This window comes from Triturus cristatus, chromosome 4_1 (genome assembly GCF_964204655.1).
Source record: "Triturus cristatus chromosome 4_1, aTriCri1.1, whole genome shotgun sequence".
Taxonomy (NCBI): Eukaryota; Metazoa; Chordata; class Amphibia; order Caudata; family Salamandridae; genus Triturus; species Triturus cristatus.
In genome coordinates, this window is record NC_140585.1 from 735535097 (window position 1) to 735556617 (window position 21521).

A 21521-nucleotide genomic window follows, 5' to 3' on the forward strand; every position below is an offset into this window, starting at 1 on the left:
CACAATGAATAATCCGAGGCCTACACAGGTGTCCATGGTGGGTGACTGGGATACATTGCTGGAGAATCTAATGGTGCCCACCCAAAGATGGCTCTCTCCCCTAATAATTTGCTCTTTTTTGAATTGCTTTAATGTTTAACTTGCTCCTATCCCTATCTCATTACAGCTCTGAGCCTCCTTCTCTCCTATTCTGTCCCAATCTCTCTCCGGACGGCTAACCCGGTCTATACCTGGGCCCAACCTAAGCTGCAATTCCTTAAGCTAAACCTGACCTTCCATGACTAAGGCTTCTTTTTTGTTCCCTCTGTATTTTTTGCCACATGCCTTCTAGTTTGATTTTCATCAACCTATTTATAGCAGTGGTACATGCTTGCAGAACCTGTACACTGATGGCACGTCTAGTCTATTGAATGTTGGATTTATGCCCTAACATCATCCGTAAAAATATGAAAATCCATTATACCACTGGAATGTTTTTATAGTGATGTTGTTGGCTTGTTAGGACAGGCCTCTCTTTGTTGCCAGTAATCTTATTTTACCCCATTATTGTGTCTCCCTACACTGTTGCTTCCCATTGTTATGTCTGAATATATACAAAATGTAAATAAAATTGTTGAAAAAATATGGAGCCCGATTAGAACTGACAGAAACACAGCTACAGAAATATACTGGTACCAGACATCCAGGAAATATGTTCTATAGAGGACATTGAGAAACACCCCAGTGGAATGCAGTGCTTTAGGGCAGTGAAGGTATATGGTCTTCAGAGGGAGTTTAGGGGAAGATTAGTATGAGGGTAAGGGAAAGGAGCATGAGTTTTGGCCATGGGACCTCAAGACCTCAAGTGACCGGGTAAGAGGGTGGGAGAAGAGAGAAGAAAAGGCCAAAGAGAGGTCACAGTGGGTGAGTGGCACTTGGCTTGTGTTAAAGGAACACACACACACACACCTGTGAAAAGAAAAATACATGAAATGTTATACTATGAAACTACTCTTTTAGGTGAATTTTCAAAATAAGTCACCACACATAAAAGACATGGGCATTTTGACCTGAGGTGTGTCTCAGCCATTGTGGAGATGCTGGGAGACAGCATTTGATGAATGGGGAGAGTCAAAAGGTAGGATGGTGGGAGGATAGGGGGCAAAGCACAGGTCATGACGGGTGGGTTAAGGAGGGCCTTTGGAAAGGAAACATACAAACATCTGTGGACAAAGAACACAGGCCTCACCTTCTTATGGAACTACAATTTTCTAAATAACTCACATCACACTAAGGGGCCAGAGCCTACTGACCCGATAAGCTTTGAGTGGGACACACTATCAGTAGTTCTGGCGACTGACAATAGATGGGATCCAGGTATGTGTCTCTCTTTCCTGAGATGCTGAAAGATTGTTCTAACAATGTGGGAGAGAGGCCAAATCAGGTTGGTCCTGTTTGAAGCTGTTTTGCTGCCCAATACAAGGCTTGAGCAGACTCTTGTGGCTAAGGTATCTGGCTTCGGTGCAACCTGCCAAACTACAGCTTCCAGGTTTGCCCCGCTGGAGGTGTTTGAGCTAAAAAAAACAGATGAAGACCAAACACACAAATCTTGGCACAAAAAGTATCTGTCCAATTACAGTACTTTGGCAGGATGACATTTGAATTTACCTGCTCAAAGCTTTTCACGACAAAGCCAAAGCCTTCAGTGAAACCTCATCCAATGGCAATCCGACCTTGAGAGAATTTCACTAAATACAGCCGTGAACCTTGTCCCACTAGTAGAATTTGACATCCATATCAAAGACTAAGTCAGAAGGTAGAAACTATGACCAGGATGATCTGCTTACTACAGCCAAGATCAGCTGCATCAATGTAAGGCTGATATTGCACCTAAGTCTGGTTCAATCGCGAAGTCTGACTTTGGATTGGTGCTATACTTTTTCTATGTGTTTTTTGCTCTTAAACATAAGAAATTCATATCTCCAATTCACCTTATTAGATTTTAATCAAGTTTGTTTAATTTTTCTCATTAAATGTTTTTTGTTGTTTAGAAACTAGTTGTGGGATTTTTATTGTGATCTGTTTTGACTCTCTAATTGTTTTGGTACTGTTAAATACTTTACACACTTTTCCTAACTTAAGCGTGTCTGCTCTGTGCCATAGCTATCAAGACTAAGCCCGGGTTTAAACTGCTGAAACTGTGGGCCCAATTCACAAAGGGCTTCGGCGCTCATGGCGGAGGCCCCGCAGTAGTGGCGGAACCTCTGCAATGAGAAACTGCAATGCGGAGGCCCCCACCACAACTCCGGGCCTCCACAGGTGGAGGCCCTCTGTGAATCCAGCCCTGCATCTTTATTTTGACAGGAGTTTTTACTTTTTACGTATGAAGGACTAACTAATAACGTTTTCTTACAATCTCAATTTAAAAAACAAAACAGCATTGAACACATGCCCAGAGGTTGATGGAAACACGGAATGTTGTGGTTACATGTCAAAGAAAAGGGAGGCAACATGGGTTTAAGCAAATAAAGGCAAGTTTTTAATTACAAAGGCAATGTGAATATAAAACATGAATTAAGATGGTGAGTGAGGCAGATGAGGACCGTGCTCTCGAGGTGAAGGGGAAAAAAGATGGAGTATTGCCCTCCATAAAAGGGAGTTCAATTTGTAGGTCCTTACCCTCATGTTTATGAGGTCTAGCGTTAGCCAAAAACGTTTGATTTTATAAAAATTATGATATACTTAATCATGTGGGATTTTAGACTGTAACCTTCTTCCATTGATTTATTGTTGTTTCATCCACACTTTTAGGTCTGGTGTTAGACAAGACCTCTTTATTTTAATAACATTACATATGTGATGTACTTGCCTATAAGGGCTTATAGACAGTCTTCTTCTTCCATTGGTATGTGTTGTTCCATTCATTTTTATCTTCTGCCCACTGCAGCAAATAACATGGGTCAATGGAAAGGCCACTTCAGCCATTCAGTCAGTGTGAGTGACAGCATTCTGCCCTTTTTCAAGGAGAATATTGTCACACAATGTAGCTCAGATCAGTGCCAGAAACTACCCTTGCAACAAAAGTGAACTAAAATTTTTAGCACAATTGCTTATTTTCATGTTTTTTAACACCTTGTAAAACACACACGCCTTGCATTTTATTGAAACATTAAACGTGTTGTCAAATGAATTTGTATTCATATTTTGCATCAAAGATAGGGTAGGTGGAGGAAGAACCTCAGCACAAAATGTCTGCGAATCATTCAGTTATACTTTTCCCATACAGAAAGGCCTGCTCGTATGTGCTGTTTGATTTGGTCCCACTAGATATCCCTTGACACTTGTGATACTGTTGTGCACCCGAAGCTACTATCTGTATTTGGTTACGTACCATACAGAGAAAGTTTGTCTATATTCCACTATATATCTGAGCTTTTTGAGACCACAGAAATGTTGTATAGACCTTTTGAATTACATTGGCAGCTCCCCAAACAATAAAGTTTACAGTGACAAAATCCATGACAAAGCCAGAGCCAAAGTCTGGTGTTGGATGGCAGACATACTTATTGGCTTTGTCAGTGCTTGTTACTAACGTATTTGGTCTAAATTTAAAAGGCACCATTGATAAAAAATATGCATTAGTCAATTACACAAATTCACATACAGATTCTGACTTTTTCGTCTACCAGTTTTCCATCTTTAGGTAGTCAGGTCTAACATTTCTCCAGTACATCAAGGACAATACAGGTCATGTGAACATTGCAGAAGTTGGTCAGATGGTATTATTAAATATGCATAATCAGGTAGCCACTCTTTGCCATACAGAATGGAAATGTATATGACTCCTCGCCTCTACATGTGCCATCGTTAACTGGCATTTCAAGAAAATGGACCAGATGTCTTATATGCATTACTTTTCCAATGCTACTGCTGAATCTCTTCAATTCATGCGCAAAAAGAAAGTATAATTGTTTCCGCAAACCCAATTTTTGAACGCTCTTTCTCCCTCGATTTGAAAAACAAAAAACAAAAACAAAAAAGCAACTTTACTAAAGTAGAGTCCACTTCGAGGCGTCTTTATAATTGAAGTTAAGAAAAAAATCATCACATCCCACTCGTGTTTCGACATATGGTGGGTACGTTTGAAAATTACCTGTGAGAAGTGTGCAAATTCCTTGTCCACCAACATTGGAATATGTCCCAAAAGTTCATGACAACAGTCACTGAAAGATATATACAGGTGCAGATTATTTCAGGTGATGACTGTAGATGCCAAAGATAATCACATTCTGATGTTGACATGATTACTTTAGTTGACATATCGTTATCCATGAATCAGTTTAAATGCCGTGGTAATTTTTAAACACATATTGGAGGACAAATATGTAATTACAGAGAAATACAAACAGAAAAATACCTTTACGAAGTATCCGGGGAGGAAAATGATTAGGAAGAAACAATCTCACCACTGTAGAGGAGAGAGTAAATGAGTTTGGGTTGCTCCTCAGAAAAATAAAAACTGCAGTGAAAAACATATAGGGGCTTATTTGCAAGCCCCATGCGTCGCCTGTATGTCACTTTTTGTGGAGCACCGGCGGCGCATTTTGCTGCTCCGTATTTACAAGTACGCTTAAAGCCACCCTGCGTAGCTTTTCGTGTCCTTGTAAATACAGCCCCTTTAAGTGCAGTACTTTGCATGAAAGGTGCGTTGCATGGGTGTTCTCCTGCAACACTCAAGGAACCTGTCACATTCCCAGATTTATGAGGAATCATAAACCTGGGAATGCGTCAGAATGCTACGCCTCCACGGGAGGCGTAGGGAGGCACAACAAGGAGAAATGTTTTCATTTCTCCCTGTTTTTTCCTCTTTCTATGCATGCTGTATTCTGCAGCTCGTATAGAAAGAGGAAATCACCTCTCATGAGGTACCATGTACCATGGTGGAAGGGTGTCTGCGTCGGCGCATGACAGCCAATTTTGCACCAGCACAGGGGGGAGCAGAGAGATCCGTCATATCATTGTACATATGACGCATCCCTGTGCATTGTAAGTGACTCAGTGAGGCAGTGCAAAATTGTTTGCGGCACCACACTGAGTCACTTTGTTGTAAATAAGCCCCTTCGTTTGAATGTTAAATCAATTGCCAGAAGGCAAATGGGCTTCATATTCATTGCAAAGGAATTCATGTTGCAGTTTTGATTTAGGATTCCTTCTAATGTTAATTCATCCACTCATCATTTAGGTTTCACTGCATTTTTTCCTGTGTGATGTTATTTCGCTTTAAATGTATTCTTGTCAATGACACCAATCAGTGGGGAGGTATTTGAGTTACACACTGTTCCTCTCTTTGGGTAGAAATCTTCCTCCATATTCTTACTCTAGGGATTTTAAGGATATTTTCAAAGACTGAAATTCTCAAGAAATACTGACTATAATTTTAAAAGGGAGCACAAGTGTGACTATAACATGTAGACATGGCTGTAAGCAAAGGAACTAAATGCACTGTGATGGGTGGGATACAAAGTCCGTAATTATGTAGCTTCCGTGAGAGGTGCAGTGATGTGGCAGTATGCAGACCAGGTGGCCCTTGCATACCTGTGATCTAATTCCGTTTGGAACTGATGGACTGATAAAGCTGGGTGGATCTGTGTCAAGATGGAGCTTTAGATCAGGGATCCACGCGAGTAGAATGTCTGTCTTCTCTGTTACTCCTTGCTCTTTATTGCCTCCAACCTGGTGATATCATTGCTGAGTATAGGACACAGACATCTGGAGACCTTCTTCATGTCTGCCAGATGTGGATTCATTTTTAAATTTACTGCTTTAAAGGTGACAATGCACATCTTAAATGTGAGGCAAGCGTGGAGGGAGCCAATGCAGTTACTTAAGCTTGGGTGTGATGTAGTTGTACTTTCTCAACCCCATAGTGAGTCACTACGGCATGGAGGATAATTTTCGAAGGTGTTTACCTGAGATGTTTCTCTGCAGGTTGTTTTTCCAATTTCCAAGTAGAAAAAGCTGAGTAGTGTAACAGATTTCAGAAGTCAGGAGTTAGACCTTGACCCTGTGAAGCAGAGAGAGCTGCTGCCCAGCTGTTTGGGTCCTCTTAGCTATGTTTACTTTCAAGCTGAGGATGCAATCAATGTGGAATCTAGAAAACATTCTACTGTTTGACAGTTGAACATTAAACACAGCAAGGATCACAGCATGCGTCTTCGCTGTACTTGAGTTTGTATGCCGCTTCTGGCGGTACACTGCATTTGAGTGGGAGCTGCCTGAAGCAGAACTACAATAATGAATGCACGAATGGTAGAGAAGCAAACCTTCAGTTGGCTGGCAATAGCACCACATGGGAATTGTAAGTGGTGCACTGTGTTATCCTTGTATTGACGGAATTTCTTGCCTTGTGTATTCCTAACAATTATATTAATATCGGGCCTTTACCTCTAATAATTGGGAGAATAAGACCTGAGAGCTGAAGATAAGCATGAATGTCAACTTGATGGTATATGTACATATACTAAAGGTTACATAAAGCAACCTCCAAACTTGTAATTAAAATGGCATAAGGCATTAATAAATGTATGAGATGAGCATGGTTGTATGTCAGAATATCATACACAGAAATAATAAATCACCGCATAATATAGCATACCAGCATTTAGATCCATTATATTAGGTGGAAATCCATAGATCTAATAATGTGGAATAAAAGTTGCTCATAAATGTTGAAGTGGAAGCTAGCACCTAAGCCTGTTTAACAAAAGATCACGTAATAACTTGGGGTGAGAGGCTGTCAGGGATCATGTTGTGAGATTTGCACGCAGGGATTTATATGTAACTTAGCCAAAGTACGTTGCAGGCCTTTCTGGTGTCCCTGTAAAATGTATTTTTCTTGAACAAGGTAAGATCTAAGTGAGTGAATGCCTTAGAAAAAATGAATGAATGAATAAAAAATGTATTGTTCAGTTAGTAAAAACTTACAGTAAAAAACATCTTAATACACATTTTAAAAAAAATCATAAAATAAAGTCTATTTATGCAGTTTCCTTACTTTTCATACATAACCAATCCCAAGCCCTTATTTAAAAAACACATGATTAAAAGCACAGATCCTCAATTCATAAATATTGAAAAATCTCTTCATTGATTACTATTTATCAATTTCCTCTCTGCTATTTCTATAAACTTCACAAATCTGCCAGTAAATTGCAAACCTTCCCCCAGTAGGCTGGCAATAACTGCTTGTCGGCATGATCGTATCCCTTGACTATTAAAATCCTGTAAAACTGATGAAGTCCCAATTGAGGGGCACTGAGTCTTTTTCTAATGCCCTACTGGCTACACAGACTAAAGATGTGCCTCTGTAAACAACAGAAAGCTCTGACCAAAAGCCACTTGAGTAACAGAGTATCTGTTATTGTCTTTTTTCCAGCCATGCACTTCATCAAGTGTGACAGCTTATTTTAGTGACACTAAATCAATAAAAGTCGGATTGCCTTTAAAGCTGTTATTTGGTGTTTATTCTATTTGGGCAACTGCAGTTCTATCAAACTATACCGTTGCATCAACCCACGATATTCTTTTTTTTTCAAGCAACTACTAGAAGTACCAAATTATATTCTAAGATGTAGTGTGATTTTTATATAACTTAGCTGTTTGAGGTTTGCAAAGTAAATGACTATCAATTGCAATGCAACGATATATCAATTTGAGAAGAAGATGAGGACATCAATGTATTTATTAATAGTTCTGATCTATGGGCATTAAATGGCAATAATCTGCACCAAACTAAGGGGGTCATTCTGATGGCGGTCGGACCACATCCTATGGCTCACTGGATGCGGTCCAACCGCCATCTGCTGCTGCGGACCGGCTGATGCATTACAATGCGTGTTGTCTGAGGCATCAGGGACCTTTAACTCCAAAAAAGTGTTCAACTCATGCGTTTACTGAAGACCCGTGTCCAGTCTAGCAGTAAGAATGTGGAGCATAATGTCCAGAGCCATTTTGTGGTAGAAAAACGTGCAACCCCAGGATGGCGTTTTGTTATCTACTAAACACATTTTCCGATTCAATAACATGCTAGCATATCGCAAAACGGATTTAGAAACCCATAATAAATAAGCATTTGGAAGGAGCATGCTTAGGGCACTCCTTTTACATAATGATTCATTAAGATATATATCAATATTTTGTGACTGAAATCCGTTCGCAATGCACTTTTTACTGACACCTCAAAGATGTAGTTAACCCATTCAGAAATGTGAAGGGGTGCTCTTGGCATCCCTTCTCCTTTGTGAATGTTAAAAATAAAAGTTTGTTGGAGAATAGGCAGTGTCTCATGGGGTCACTGTCATTTCTCAAAACAAGAAAAAAAGTTGACTTTATTTAATATGCGATCACAGACATGATGGTCACAATCTCTGTAATGGCATTCAGATTTCAGTCCTAATGAGTCGCAATTTACGAAATACCTCATCAATATATGGATGAGGTAAGTCACTTTGTGACCCACTATGATATGGAAGTATATAAATTCACCTTTTAGTACAAAGGTCGGTTCTCGAAACTCTTTTCCATTAGCAAACAAGCAGTCAGTGCACAATTTCAAACACTTTTTGAGATTGTAAATTTTGTGCATCAGGTCCGTAGTGTCATGTGGTAGAAATCCCAAGGTTTAGTCCTATTCTAGTCTATTGAACGAATTAAGGGGCCGATTACGATGGCGGAAGGACCGCCACCGCAAGCCATGCTGTGGAGGTCCTTCCGCCATCAGACTGCGATTTTCCGACCGCCACATTATGATGGCGGTGGGATTCACTGTCGGATTGTGGAGGACGCAAAGAGCGTCCACCACAGAGCCGCCACAGGCAATCTTTCCAATTGCCTGGCAGAGCGGTCTGCATCCATAAAATGGTGGTGGTGCCTAGCAGGCACAGTCCGCCAAATTACAATGCTGTCTGCAGCCAGCCTTTCCCTGGCAGCTAAACAGCCATTGAAAGGCTGGTGGAGATTGGTTTTGGAGGCCTGTTGCGGGCCCCCCTTGTGTTGGGGGGAGGTGTGGGTGCACTGGGGGGTACCCATGGTACCCCCCTACATTTCACTGCACCAAGTGGCAGGCACGATGTGGTGCCTGCCATGTAGTGCAGTGAAATGCACAACATGCTATTTTAGCATCGCTGTGGGGGCTGCTGTCAGCAGCACCCGCCGCAATGTTAAAGTGCAGAATCCGACTGCCATGGTGGTGGTCGCATCATAATTTGGTGTGCGTAACCACCGCATGTATTGCGGACGGTCCCGGTCACCACCACGATGATGGACGGACTCCAGTCCGTCCGCAATCATAATCGGCCCCTCATTTTTGCATATTGTAATGTGTTCACTTGTTTACACTGACCAATTAGCAGGTATTATTTTGGAGTAATTAAAAATGGCTGCACCCACTTAAAACCAAGTTCATTGCCATTTAAGGTGTATAGTAGAATAAGCAAATCTTACAGAAATTATGGGAAGATGCAGCAACTCCTAACCACCTATGTTATGTGCTTTAAAATAAAATGCTCATCTGTATCAAAACAGATTAACCCAAGTGAGTGTCCTCTTGAAACAACACTTTCTGCCAAAGTCAAGAAAGACCAACTATATAAACAAAGAAGGTCATCCATGAAAACATGTCTCTAATTTAAAATTAACTTGATGGTTTTATTGAGCTGTATGCTTTACTCTTCCCAGTTTATAAATGAAACAATGATTTCATCCTAGAATATTGCTATTTTTATTACAGCAAGGGTCGGTTCCTCCATCTTGGCACCTTCACTGATTGCAGCAGGGCATTCTCTGCCTTAAAAATCCTCATGCCTCTACTCCCACATCAACAGTGCTGCATCTCTACTGTAGCACATGTTTACCACGTAACCATAAACAGACACAACAACTTTATTCCATGTAATATCATTTGAACAAAGGTCGACCGGATGCCAAACGTGTTTAGATGAATTAAAACCAGAATAATTAAACCAGAAGTGATTTAGGCATAATCATAATATTAAAGAAATGTAGCTAATCATCAGTTATAGACCTGCAATCTATATACTTTGCAAGCAGAATGGGATGGAGAATAAAATATGGCGCATGGATAGCAGAGGGAATTGTTAGAGCAAAAAGAGGGTTCATGGGCAGATTTGGTTATTACAATAAGAGGTTGAAGATAAACAATAAAGCTTTCATTAACTAAAGTGGCACCATATTGAGCAACATAAAACCAGAACACAGGGTAAAAGTACAGTAATCCCTCTGTTTGACTTTTTGCTTTAGATTACTGGTGTTTCGATCTTTACAGTCCAGACCAGCCTGGGACATAACAGTGGGATAATAATTTATAGGTCTGACATTAGTAAAGACATTTTAATTTTAAATATTTATATATTTATTAATATACTTATTTACAGTTCTTTCAACCAGCTGTCTGCATTCATTGATCTGTTGGGGTGTCACTCACATTTTGCTTCTGCCGACTACAGCATATAGAATGGGGTACGGGGTCAGCTCACTTTCGCCACTGGATAACTTCACTTTGAGGGACTGCATTTTGCTCATTCACATGGAGCACATCCACACACAAAGTAGTTCTCTTCAGTGCCAGTGTTTTTATTTTTACTTTGTTACATTGGTATTGCCTTTGTGTTTAGAGTTTGATGAGATAGAGGTTGCTCTCTACCAGCTCTCTTTGTTAATCAGAGGGCACATTCCAGCTTTATCAGTTCCTGTGTCCTGCTGATTGTCTTGTAAATTACTTTTGTAGTGGCCTTTTAATCTGATTGCTGCTATTTCACAACATACCTAATTGCGTCCATTTGAAACTGTGTTTCATGAAGTTGTCCTTTCTAACTGCTCTCCTGTATGTCATGTTGGTATGTGTCTTAATTGAGAACTATAGTTATATTTTAAAAACTATTTAGGGTCCTATTACGATGTCGACATTGTCTAGGTCAAGGGACCCACGACACCCGGTCAGTGGTCCCAACCGACTAATTAGGATGCGACCGAACACTGTTCCGTCGCACTCCTATACTTTACAATGGGAGCATGCATTCGGACTGTGAGGTGCAGTTCATTCCTGCACCCCATTACAGGCACCTCAAGGTGCCTGCCGCAAGGTGCTGGGAACAACAGAGGGCCACCATAGGTTCCCCCTCGGCCTCCAACCAGAGGCCGTGCACCAAAGGGTGAGCTGTTGGGGGACCCCAAAGTCGAGTTCCGACAGCCTTTCTGTGCCGGAAAGGCCGGCACAGAAATGCTGTCTCCACCCGACATCGTAATCTCTTTGGATTACTGAAAGCATTCCGATAGGCAGATGGGCTCTCCAAGCCCATCGGAAGCTAGTCGAATGGCCGGTCGAATTCCTTTCCGACCGACTCCATCATAATGGGTCAGTCGTAAAGGAATCCGACCGGCTGATAACGACTGTATCGTAATTGGCCCCTTTGTCTGTATGTCATGCTTCTATGATTTTGGAAAAACTTGCGCACTGGGTTCAGTGCTAGATTAACGTTAAAAAAAGTGCGTACACTATAGACAACCAGCCACATATTGTACAGTATGACAAACAACTTATTGAAAAATATATTATTAATTTTATTTGTCTTTTTTAGTGTTTCAATATATAGTTGACAGAATAAATAGAGGATCTATTCAATTTATACATAGTTTACGTCTGGATACATTCAAACATATATTGCATGAATCACTTTCATTGTCACATGAGGTGTACAAATGAACATGTTATGTTTACCACATTTGATATTGTTGAAGAGCTACTCACTCTATGATTGTGATCATATAACAACAACTTTAACTGTGATTGAAACAATACCAATCTACACATGTAGCAATCTATGTATATGATACAATGATAGTGATGTAAAAAATACCACCATGCTTCTATGACCTTTTAGCTTGCTTTCAGTGCTCTTGTATGTCATTATATTTGTAAACCAATTTATTCTGTATGTCCTGCTTGTATGATTTTCTAGATTGCTTTCTAGATTACGTGGCTTTGGCCAAGAGGGCCAGAGGGCGGACGTACATGTTGAACAATGTAGGGCTCAGGGTAGAGCCTTGGGGGGCACCACTGCTGAGGGGGTAGTTGCTGGACAAGTAGGGAGGGGCGTGGATCTGAAAGGAGCGTTCAGATAGAAAAGACGCAAACCAGGCAAAGGCCTTGCCTCTGACCCCGATCTCCCCAAGTCGTTGAAGCAGAATCTTATAGGAGACCATGTCGAAGGCCACACGCAGATCGAGTAAAATCAGTGCCAAAGTGTTGCCCTCATCCAATGTTGCCCTCAGCTGCTCTGTGACCGCCAGAAGAGCAGATTCTGTACTATTTCTAGGTCGGAACCCATTTTGTGATTTGTCCAAAATCTCATTTGCTTCCAATTATTTGGTCAGGGTGGTGGTTAACATGGGACTCCATAATCTTGGCCAAATATGGGAGCAGAGAAATCCCCCATGATTTGAGGATTTCTGACAACTGGAGTCATAAGACAGCCCTGGAATTTCCTAAAGGTGTCCTGTTCAACTGGATCATCAGGGTGGAATCATACCTCCCACACCAGCGACTGGTGTGGAGGTATGATTCCAAGGTGTTTGACACCAAACGCGATATGTTTCTATGCAGCCGTTTTAAAGTTAGCATTTACCGCAAGGTTATGATGCACCTTTACCTATATGTCTGGCTGTATCACAGACAACCCCGGAGAATGGTCTCCGAAGGCTCCAGAGGGGCCCTACTCATGCAGGGGGACCCTCTCACATAAAACCCAGCACCCTGCCTTCAGGATTGATAAGGCCTGCTATGGGGGTGACTGATAGGTTTTAAGTATAGTGATGTAGATAGATATAGTGAACCTATATCCAAGTGAGTGGTGCAAGCACCAGAATACACAGGCTGCAGTAGCAGGCCTGTTGTGTCATTTTGAATGGCCTCTTAGGGGTGGCATAATACATGCTTCAGCCCTTGGGAGGCCTCTGGGGTACCTTTTCCCTGGGTACATGTACACCATATACTAGGGACTGATAAGGGTACCCCAGTATCCAATCTGGATTGTACAGAAAGTACATACACAGCAATTTAAGGGAGAAAGCAGATAGACTGGGTCCTGATTAGCAGGACCTCAGTCAGACTAGTCCAAAACATTGGGACATCAGCAAAAAGTGGGGGTAACCATAAGAAGCAGATCCTACTTTCCTACAATAGCCAGCTCTCATATTTTCCCAAAGGTGAAGAAGAGACTGTTACTTGGTAAATAGGGTTAGAGAAATCATGGTAACTGCAGTGGACTTATGGTGGGAAAAAGCGCCACACAGCCCCCAGCCGCTGCCCACATATCCAGGAGATAATGGGGATATCCCTGAGGCGGTTGACGTCTGCAAAGAATTCGCCTGCGGATGCCGCCTTGTTAGGATCTGGCTCCAGTGGGACGAGACCAGGTTGCGCACTGCCTTGCTCACAGTGCACACTGGATTCCTTCATTGCGTCACATCCATCCTCTGCCCTGGCTGCCTTGAGCAATGACCTGAGATCTGCTAATGAGATGAGTGAAGTACAGCTGACAACCCTGCATCAATTTTGAAGTTGAGGAACTCTTTCCTTCAGTCACATGATAATGTGCCTCAGCCGCAGATTGCAGATCTTCCAATATCTAGTATGATGAGCTTGATTCATTCGGTTCTCTCTTCGTTGCTGAAATTAAATAATGAGCAGTTGATAGTTTGGGAACATTCATTGTCGATGCTATCATCAATTTTAAAAGCACTTATGAACTGGGGTTCATGTAATAGTAATAGTCATGGTAATCCCAAGACAGTAGATTTTTTGCCTTCTAAGAATAAATTTTCTTGCAACCTTAGATTAGCCATGGGGGGGGGGGGGGGTGGGTTAAGTCCTTGTTATCCTCCTTAAAAACCTGTGCAGTGAATACTAATCCTGTGACAATAGCGATCTTGGATTCTAGTCATCAGGAAAAGTCTGACTGTAAAGAATTACTGTCCTATGTAGAACAACTATTTATGAATGCTAAAGTTTGGGGTCTGCTGCTAAGCCAAGAGATCTATAATCATTTAGCTTTAGTAGTGAGGGTGGGTTTGGGTGGATCTGTCAGATAACATGACAGGACTTTTTATTATATACGGGCCAATAGCTATGCTAATGACATTATTGACCTGTATTTGCTTGCTAGTAGTGGCGCAACTGATGCACATAAGAGCACAATAGTTTAAATAAATATTACAAACTTTTCTCGTGTCTCTTTTTCATTTATCGCAGACAAGTACGAGTGTGAGAGTGAAAGTGGGTGACCGACTACCGCGATCCTCAGATGGTCGAGAGTTTTGTGTTCTAGGGTGCCAAATCACTTATCTCGCTCTAAAGGTTAGGAGGACAAGTGAGGTACTATGAGCTAGCCAAATTCAGGTCCATAGAGGCTGATGGAATATGGTGACTCAGTACCTACATGCTGATGTTATATGGTCCCAATCCTAGTTCTGTTCCTGAGCAGAATCCCTGCAACATGGCGCGCAATGTTTGGTCTAGTACTTTCCAACGGGTCTCCTGAGTAATAATCAGGCATGACCACAATACCCTTACACTTTTTTCCAGAAACATCCATGGTGCTGGGGCTTTATCCTCTACAGTATTTAGGAAGCACCTGACTCTGCTGGTTTTTCAATCTTGAATATTTAATATTAAATGGTTTTGAACCCAGAGTGTGTACCACTTTGAATCCATCTGTGTATTTCTTGTGGCACTGCTCTTATTTTGATAAAAAAGTTAATTTTCTATTTTCAGGAAACCTGATTAATAACTAATTTTGACGAGTACTTCGTTTTTTACTCCTCAGCCATTCCTTCAATTAGAGGTAATCCAAGTGGTGGATTAGCATTATTGTTAAGAGTGTGTTTTTTTATGGAAAGATTCTCAACTGCTCGTCACTATCTGTTATTTTATTGTTGTCTATTGTTCCTATACCAGATCAGATATTTCATTGCATTCATTTCTATTTTGTTTATTTAGAGCCTGATATTAATTTTACTTTGTCATTAACTATTCTTCAAAAGACTCTTTTAAGTTTATTGGCCTTGCATTGAAAATCAATTGTAATTGTGACCTGTGATTTTAGTGCAAGAATAACAGCCTCTGAGTATAGGCGAATGGGATTTTCAGACTTAGATGCCTACTGGGGTCTTTCATCTTCTTGTTTTCCAAGCAGGCTGTGTTGTTTGCGCTCTTCTACTTTATTATATTGGATGCCAGAGTTGAATCTGGCTGTGCTAAATGGACGGTTTGATAAATCCCTTATTGCCAATTTCACCTGGCAGAGAGGTCTTCAACGTTCATTGATTGATTATATTTTCATACAATATTTGTTTGTTATTAATGTTATTATCAATCAGGAAATACATCACTCATGGAGTGATCATTTACAGCTTTATGTTATACTGGATTTTCGTCCAACTGCAAGGTGGGAGGCTAAGGTGTCTATTTATGACATAAGATATAGCTCAGATAGGGTTTATGTCTGGAAGTATGTACCAAAAGATACTCTTATGAATTGGTTCAAGGATGTATTAGAGGTGCTTCCTATGACACTGAATGTTATTTTTTAAAGTTATTTTGCACTCACTTTGAGACACCTTTGCAACAAGACTAAAAGTCCAGAGAGTGGTTCCAAAGCAGTTAAAAAATTCCCACATACTTAGGGCACAATTACGATGGCGGGCGAACAAACCGTAATGGTATGTGGGGCCGCCCACCAGGGGTGCGGCGGTCCCGCTGTGCCTATTATGATGCACCCGCCACACTGACAGGTGCATCCCACATATTTTACATTGCGGCGGGCAGTGCTGCAAGCAGCAACCGCCGCAATGTAAAAACTGCATGTTGTGCATTTGCATGCACAACGTGACAGGCACCGCGCGGTGCCTGCCACCTTGTGCATGCAAATGTCGGGGGTACCATGGGTAGCCCCCAAGTGCACCCCCCAACACCCCGGGGGCCCGCAACGGGCCCCCAACACAGAAGACCGCATGCCTTTCCATTGAGGCATCTCAATATGGATGGCGGTGTCTTGCAGACACCGCCACCATATTATACATGTTTTCCGCCCGGTCGACGAGTTGACTGGCGCAAAAGCGGCGAACGGTCTTTCCGTCCGTCCACCACGGACCCCCCAGCCATTCTAATAAGGCGGAGGGTTTTTTAGGTATGGATGGCGAGCGGATTGCCCCCGCCAGGCCTGCGGTGGCTACCGCCGGCCCGGCGGGGGCGATCCGTCTGCCATACTAATGGGGCCCTGTGAGTCTCTAAATGCACAAGTAGGTGTTGTGCGTTTCCCATAGGGACATTGTCATTTTACCTATGCTGGCCTAACTATATACGTTGTAGGCCACTTTCGCTTTGCACAAGTTGCCAACGCACAAGCTTGTTTTTGTGTCACATTGTATTTTCACATATAGTTAGCGCACGTTTTTGTCCTTTTCCTGGGATTTAGCCTGCACAGCCTAAACAAGCTTAAAAAACACTGCCTTTTATAATTTTCTGTGATGTCGGACTCTAGCACCTAGACATAATAGAGACATCCAGCTTCTGTTTTTGAAAACATCAGTTTTGTCACATAACTCAGGACATGTTTTTCTAAAACACACAGAGAGCGGAGACTGGCAGACAGCGCAAAGGTCCTGAGACAAGAGAGCAGTGTCAGCTGGGATGTAGAACAACTATCTACGAATGCTGCATGTATGGGGTCTGCTGCTAACTCAAGAGATCTATAATCTATGATCATTTAGCTTTAGTAGCGAGGGTGGGTTTGGGCAGATCTGTCAGATAACATGACAGGACGTTTTATTGTATACAGGCTAATAGCTATGCTAATGACATTATTGACCTGTATTTGCTTGCTAGTAGTGGCGCAACTGATGCACATAAGAGCACAATAGTTTAAATAAATATTACAAACTTTTCTTGTGTCTCTTTTCTATTTATCGCAGACAAGTACGAGTGTGAGAGTGAAGGGGGTGATCTACTACCGCGATCCTCAGATGGTCAGGATTTTTGTGTTCTAGGGTGCCAAATCACGTGTCTCTCTCTAAAGGTTAGGAGGACAAGTGAGGAACTATGAGCTAGCCAAATTCAGGTACATAGAGGCTGATGGGGTATGGTTACTCAGTACCTACATGCTGATGTTCTATGGTCCCAAGCCGAGTTCTGTTCCTGAGCAGAATCCCTGCAACATGGCGCCCAACGTTTGGGCTAGTACTTTTCAACAGGGCTCCTGAGTAATAATCAGGCATGACCACAATACCCTTACACTTTTTTCCAGAGACATCCATGGCGCTGGGGCTTTACCCTCCACAGTATTTAGGAAGCACCTGACTGTTGGTTTTTCAATCTTGAATATTAAATGGTTCGAACCCAGAGTGTGTACCACTTTGAATACATCTCTGTATTTCTTGTGGCACAGCCTGTGGCCATTCCAGTTAACTGCCGACCTGCTGTTTATGCACATTTAACCCAACATGGGCTTCCTAATGCAAGTGGTCCTCTTATCTTTGTTGTTGAAGAGGATGCAGCATACCTCTTTGACGTTTTTTGTTCTAGAGTCACATTTTCATCTATGGATGGTCAATCTAATACATTCCATACATACATTACACTTACAGCACCTAACGCATATAGACCTTATGCACTTCTTGAGATTCCTCTCACCTAATGGGAACACCAAAATTGGTTCCTTTCCCACATAGCTACACCTGTACGTATGGGCCCCTTAGTAATGAAGGAGTGACCTGGCAAGCATTACCTGGATATACACCTTATCCTGATTTGCAAAATCAAAATTTGATTCATACTCAAGCATTATACCATGTCCTAGTGACCTTATATAGACTCTTAAGTTCGCTTGTTTCACAGACCTTGTTAGCAGGGCCAGCTCGGGTTGGCCTGCTAAGGCAATCCCTGTTGCCGGCAGTGCCTGCCATTAGTCTTGTAATTATTAATTCAGTTATGGGCAAAAGACCTACTAATCGTGAGGAAATTCCATTTTGATCAACCGAAAAATTGATCAACTTGAAGCTGTGTTTCCCCTCACGGGTTCACAGGACAAGCACATTTTGACTATGTGCTTACCCAATGAGATGGTTCCCAGTAATGGAGACTGCAACACATGGGGGATGATTTTTGCTACTGTCTGTCATCACACTTACTTGATGTCAGTCTTATCAGACGTACTCAAACAGATACAGAATGAACACAGGGCAGGTGCTTCCCTAGATTTGGGGATGAAACTGATGGGGAGTTTTCCCTTAGTCTCTGCAATTATTCTGTCTAATGTTACAGGTGAAGCAGCTGACGCAATGTTTCTATAGCCCCAGATATGATGAGCATACCTTGTTTTTCTTCCAAAGATTTCAACATAAATAAGTACATTGTCTATTCCACATCCACTGAGATAGCTTCCTGCACACCGCAACACAACTTTTATCATGTGAAAAACGCCCATCATTGGATAAAGATCATCAAATTCTACTGCATTGCTCATAAAAATGACAGCTACAATACAGAAAACACCTTCATTGCAGAAAATTGGCAGGGTAGTCTTCAAGCAGAACACATACATTTTTGACATTTTTTAGAGCTGTGTATTCTTTTGCATGGCATGTGACTGGGGATGTTATTTCCGGTAAAAACCAAACCTTCTTCAGTGGGATGGTATTCTGGGAGATAAGAGGATGAATTCCACCCCAAAGAGGAACGCGGACCACAGCATCAGGTAGAAGAAGATTCATGTCCTCAGTCACTTTTAAACTTTTTGGAAGACTGTGTTGATGGCTTGTAGTGATTTTGATGCTTCAAATTGGGGTACCATCCTGCACTCCTGTAGTGCGATGTGTAAACAGGATATACCAGTGTAATCAATGTATTCCAAGTTTGCTGCTGTGTACTTAAGGTCCAGCCTAAATAGACCTGTGATACTATGATGTGAGGACAAGGTATGGAAATCTCCGTACCTGACACTCAGCGCACTGTTGTGGTGTCACTAAGGCTTCTACCAAATGTAAAATAGATACAGAAATACTCTTCATGTGATGAACAGCATAATCGTTTAATTCATTGTGTTCATTTGTGTGATTTACATGACTTTCTTCAATTTCTTTATAACAGAAAAAGCCTAAATTTGATTATAAACTGAAAATAAATACAATTCATCTACAAATCCTATGCTCAATCTCAATGGTTTAAATTTCTTCACATATATTAGCAAGACCCAACGCAATTCGGGTACAACCCTTCGTCAGGGGAATAACATTACAAAATCATGAGTTTTTATGCATGTGGTTCCAAATCCTTTCTTGAAGCCACCGGCTGGAACAGTAACCAAAATCAAAATAAGTAAAATGCTACATCTAATCTGTGCTTGCTGCCACTATCACCCGTGTATAGTGAGTTTATAACCAAAGTTAAATCAACGTAAAAAAGAGAAGAGAAGAACAGAAGCATGCGCCCTAAAGTCAGGGTAAGAGAAAGGGTGAAGGAACGTGCTGGCAACGAGGACTTCAAACCTCCTCATAATCAAGACAGAGACAAAATTCTAAGTCTTTGGACGTCAACTGAAAGTCACAGAAAAGCGATTGGCCCATGATGTGAGAATCCGTTGTTATAAAGTCTGTGCGCTTTGTGACAGTTGTAATCTATGGAATGTTCATTCACTAAAAATGAATGAACGCTGAGACCTATGTGTTCCTTAACACGTGAAAAAACCATTTTTTATCATGCCTATAACTTAAGTCCTACCTCACACTGTCTTGATGGTGTAACACGATGAAACTGTGTACCCCACAGGACGTGTTGCTTCCTATGTGAAGGAGAGATGATAACAGCTCATCAAGGGGAGGAAAGCATGTCATGCAAAAAACTACAAGTGCAGCTGATTAATCAGGTGCACCCCATGTCGCAGGTGCTATGACATATCTGTAAACGTGATCTGTACCAAAAGAAGTTGTTGAACGCTAAACGCTACTACAAAGCATCTAAGTTTGCAACATATTATATAAATTCCGTCTACCCGTTGTAAGTGCGACTTGGGCTTAAGGAAGTGTTTTGGGTCGGACTCGACTGACGTGAAAGATCTAAAATGAGAGAAATCCGTGGTCATGGATGACCTGTGCAGCTTATCATTTTATATTCTCAAACCAATTATCTATGAAAATTATGGTAAGTTTAGAACATTAGTCACAATAATGCTGTAATAAATAGAGAGATAACTTTTGTCAATGTCTAATGATAGATTTGTGTTCTATTGGCCATAAATAGAAAGTTTTTCTGCTAGAATTTAGGAAGTAATATGTTCAATAAAGTTAGCAGATTCTGTTTTTTTTATTTATTCTTTTAAGTCAAATGTACCTTAAATAAGAGAATTCAAAATCGGTTATGTGACTGTCAGTAAAAACGCTCGTATTAAAAATCCATGGTAGCAAGTGATTATTAAAACAGAATTAGATAAAATTGTAGGGAACCCTACAAATAAGGCGTCTAAGTTAAATACGCATTTTGTATTTTGCAGAGCGAGAAAGTTCCCATAGTCCGGTGTCATCATCACCACGTAGAACAATATCAGACTATATAAGAAGTAAGCCATAATATATGCATGTCACTCAGTAATCTTTCACAATATATTATATATATAAAAAAATAATTGAATAACCAACTGGGGAAGGATCTATTCTATTCTATTCTACTCTGTCTACACTTTGGTACATATTGTTCTCCCTATGTACTAAGTTACTACACTTTGGGTTCTACACCTACTACTTTTGGGTCTACATGAAGGCAAGTATATCACAAATGCAATTAAAGTGTTGATAAGAAATAGTTATGTGACAATATAGAAAATGTGTTCAGTGTATTTTTAATTGTTCTAGGTTTACCTGTGGCATTTCCCGACGAAGTCGCCACTTGCACCGAAACGCGCGTCAAAGATTACATTTCTGCCACCTTGATTTTAAATTGGATTGTATTTTTAATGTTTCATGTATATGGAGATAATCATAACACTGTCTATATAATGTCATCAATTTGATGTGTTTTTATTAAACGATTGTTTGAATATGAATGTTATATCTGTTTTCTATCATTAAAAACAAATTTATTATATACAGTATACACTGAACTCTTTTCTTGTAAATTGTCTCATTGTGATTCAGACAAATTGTATATTGCCTAGGAATTTTATTTTCAATTGCGTGTTTGCCCTGCCCTAGGAATTACATTTAGTAATACAGGGGCTCCTTGATACTTACAATCTATTTCATTGCAATACATTTGGTAGAAGCCTTAGGGACACCAAAACAGTGCGCTGAGTGTCGGGTACGGAGATTTCCATACCTTGTCCTCACATTATAGTGATTTTGCACATGTTGGCAAGGCAGTTGGGTTATACGTTTGCAGCTTTGTTTGTTTATGCCTACAGCTGACACAGGTTGTTTTC

General features: G+C 41.1%; 1 protein-coding gene across 1 annotated transcript in view; it reads right to left on the reverse strand.

Annotated features, from left to right (window-relative positions):
* Positions 1 to 21521, reverse strand: part of LOC146855436 (tyrosine 3-monooxygenase-like) — a 278955-nt gene that overhangs the window by 38622 nt on the left and 218812 nt on the right. Inside the window, exon 8 of the mRNA XM_085651138.1 lies at positions 4133 to 4202. Within this exon, the coding sequence (XP_085507264.1) occupies positions 4133 to 4202 (70 nt within the window). The remainder of the gene's footprint in view (positions 1 to 4132; positions 4203 to 21521) is intronic.